Source organism: Notothenia rossii (assembly GCF_949606895.1).
Source record: "Notothenia rossii genome assembly, chromosome: 4".
Lineage (NCBI taxonomy): Eukaryota > Metazoa > Chordata > Actinopteri > Perciformes > Nototheniidae > Notothenia > Notothenia rossii.
The window spans coordinates 95,804,831-95,807,330 of NC_136902.1; the positions used below are offsets into that span (position 1 = coordinate 95,804,831).

A 2,500-nucleotide genomic window follows, 5' to 3' on the forward strand; every position below is an offset into this window, starting at 1 on the left:
AGACACCCCTTAGAACTAACCTGAGACACCCCTTAGAACTAACCTGAGACACACCTTAGAACTAACCTGAGACACCCCTTAGACTAACCTGTGACACACCTTAGAACTAACCTGAGACACCCCTTAGACTAACCTGAGACACACCTTAGAACTAACCTGTGACACCCCTTAGACTAACCTGAGACACCCCTTAGACTAACCTGAGACACACCTTAGACTAACCTGAAATACACCTTAGAACTAACCTGAGACACCCCTTAGACTAACCTGAAATACACCTTAGAACTAACCTGAGACACCCCTTAGACTAACCTGAGACACACCTTAGAACTAACCTGAGACACCCCTTAGACTAACCTGAGACACCCCTTAGAACTAACCTGTGACACCCCTTAGACTAACCTGAGACACCCCTTAGACTAACCTGAGACACACCTTAGAACTAACCTGAGACACACCTTAGAACTAACCTGAGACACCCCTTAGACTAACCTGAGACACCCCTTAGAACTAACCTGAGACACACCTTAGAACTAACCTGTGACACACCTTAGAACTAACCTGAGACACACCTTAGAACTAACCTGAGACACCCCTTAGACTAACCTGAGACACCCCTTAGAACTAACCTGAGACACCCCTTAGAACTAACCTGAGACACCCCTTAGAACTAACCTGAGACACACCTTAGAACTAACCTGAGACACCCCTTAGACTAACCTGAGACACCCCTTAGACTAACCTGTGACACACCTTAGAACTAACCTGAGACACCCCTTAGACTAACCTGAGACACCCCTTAGAACTAACCTGAGACACCCCTTAGACTAACCTGAGACACCCCTTAGAACTAACCTGAGACACACCTTAGACTAACCTGAGACACCCCTTAGACTAACCTGAGACACCCCTCAGAACTAACCTGAGACACCCCTTAGAACTAACCTGAGACACCCCTTAGACTAACCTGAGACACCCCTTAGAACTAACCTGAGACACCCCTTAGAACTAACCTGAGACACCCCTTAGACTAACCTGAGACACCCCTTAGACTAACCTGAGACACCCCTTAGAACTAACCTGAGACACCCCTTAGACTAACCTGAAATACACCTGAGCCTCACCTGAGCCTCACCTGAGACACACCTGTGTTCTCCAGATGCTGAGCTGGAGCAGATAGACTTCATCGACAGCTGTGTGGAGGAGGAGGAGGAGGGGAGGAGTCGAGCAGCAGCAGCAGGTGAAGGAGCCAGCCTCAGCTCCCAGTTCATGGCCTACATCGAGAGGCGCATCACCAGAGAGGTACGCCCACTCACCTGGGGTCACCTGAGGGTCACCTGAGTGTCACCTGGGGTCACCTGAGTGTTACCTGGGATCACCTGAGTGTCACCTGGGGTCACCTGAGTGTTACCTGGGGTCACCTGAGTGTCACCGGAAGGTCACCTGAGGGTCACCTGAGGGTCACCTGAGTGTCACCTGGGGTCACCTGAGTGTTACCTGGGGTCACCTGAGGGTCACCTGAGGGTCACCTGAGTGTCACCTGGGGTCACCTGGGGTCACCTGGGGTCACCTGAGGGTCACCTGAGGGTCACCTGAGTGTCACCTGGGGTCACCTGAGTGTTACCTGGGGTTACCTGGGGTCACCGTATCTTCTGACTATTGTTTCATAAATAATATTTCTGTATTGTGTGTGTGTGACTTCCTGTCTGCAGGGGTCTCCAGGAAACAGCAGCTTGAGGACAGAAGACACGCGGAGACACAGCAGGTAGAAACATCACGGATACACCTGTGATCATCTCACCTGTCTCGAACCTGTCTGCCTCACCTGTGTGTCTCTCACCTGTGTGTCTCTCACCTGTGTGTCTCTCACCTGTCTTTCTCACCTGTGTGTCTCTCACCTGTGTGTCTCTCACCTGTCTGTCTCACCTGTCTGTCTCACCTGTCTGTCTCTCACCTGTGTGTCTCTCACCTGTCTGTCTCACCTGTGTGTATCTCACCTGTCTTTCTCACCTGTCTGTCTCACCTGTGTCTCTCACCTGTCTGTCTCACCTGTGTGTCTCTCACCTGTCTGTCTCTCACGTGTCTGTCTCTCACCTGTATGTCTCTCACGTGTGTCTCTCACCTGTCTGTCTCTCACCTGTATGTCTCTCACCTGTATGTCTCTCACCTGTATGTCTCTCACCTGTATGTGTCTCACCTGTCTCTCACCTGTATGTCTCTCACCTGTCCGTCTCACCTGTCTGTCTCACCTGTCTCGCCTGCAGGAGTGTGGTGGATGGTGTCACAGCGCCCTCTGGTGCCCACAGTCAGGTAACACCTCTCTGTTTACATGGAGCTGCCTAAATAATAAGCCTAAGTTTAGATAAATACAAAATGCAACTTTAATAATGAATGTGTTTGCTGTGTCCCTCAGAGAGGTGTGGGGGGGGTGGAGCGGGTGAGGCGGGAGGCTCACCTGGCGGCGCTCAGGTACGACGAGGAGAGACAGAAGAGCAAGACA

The 2,500-nt window shown here is 51.3% G+C and overlaps 2 protein-coding genes across 5 annotated transcripts in view; one reads left to right on the forward strand and one right to left on the reverse strand.

Moving 5' to 3' along the window:
* LOC307037576 (dual specificity protein phosphatase 14) overlaps window positions 1-2,500 on the reverse strand; it is a 91,060-nt gene that overhangs the window by 79,701 nt on the left and 8,859 nt on the right. The window lies entirely within an intron of this gene.
* lrch3 (leucine-rich repeats and calponin homology (CH) domain containing 3) overlaps window positions 1-2,500 on the forward strand; it is a 26,566-nt gene that overhangs the window by 9,976 nt on the left and 14,090 nt on the right. For all 4 annotated transcript variants that reach the window (XM_079678557.1, XM_079678556.1, XM_079678554.1 and 1 more), the window contains exons 9-12: window positions 1,160-1,302; window positions 1,713-1,765; window positions 2,265-2,310; window positions 2,414-2,500. The exon at window positions 2,414-2,500 is cut by the window's right edge and continues 3 nt beyond it. In XM_079678557.1, the coding sequence (XP_079534683.1) occupies window positions 1,160-1,302; window positions 1,713-1,765; window positions 2,265-2,310; window positions 2,414-2,500 (329 nt within the window). The remainder of the gene's footprint in view (window positions 1-1,159; window positions 1,303-1,712; window positions 1,766-2,264; window positions 2,311-2,413) is intronic.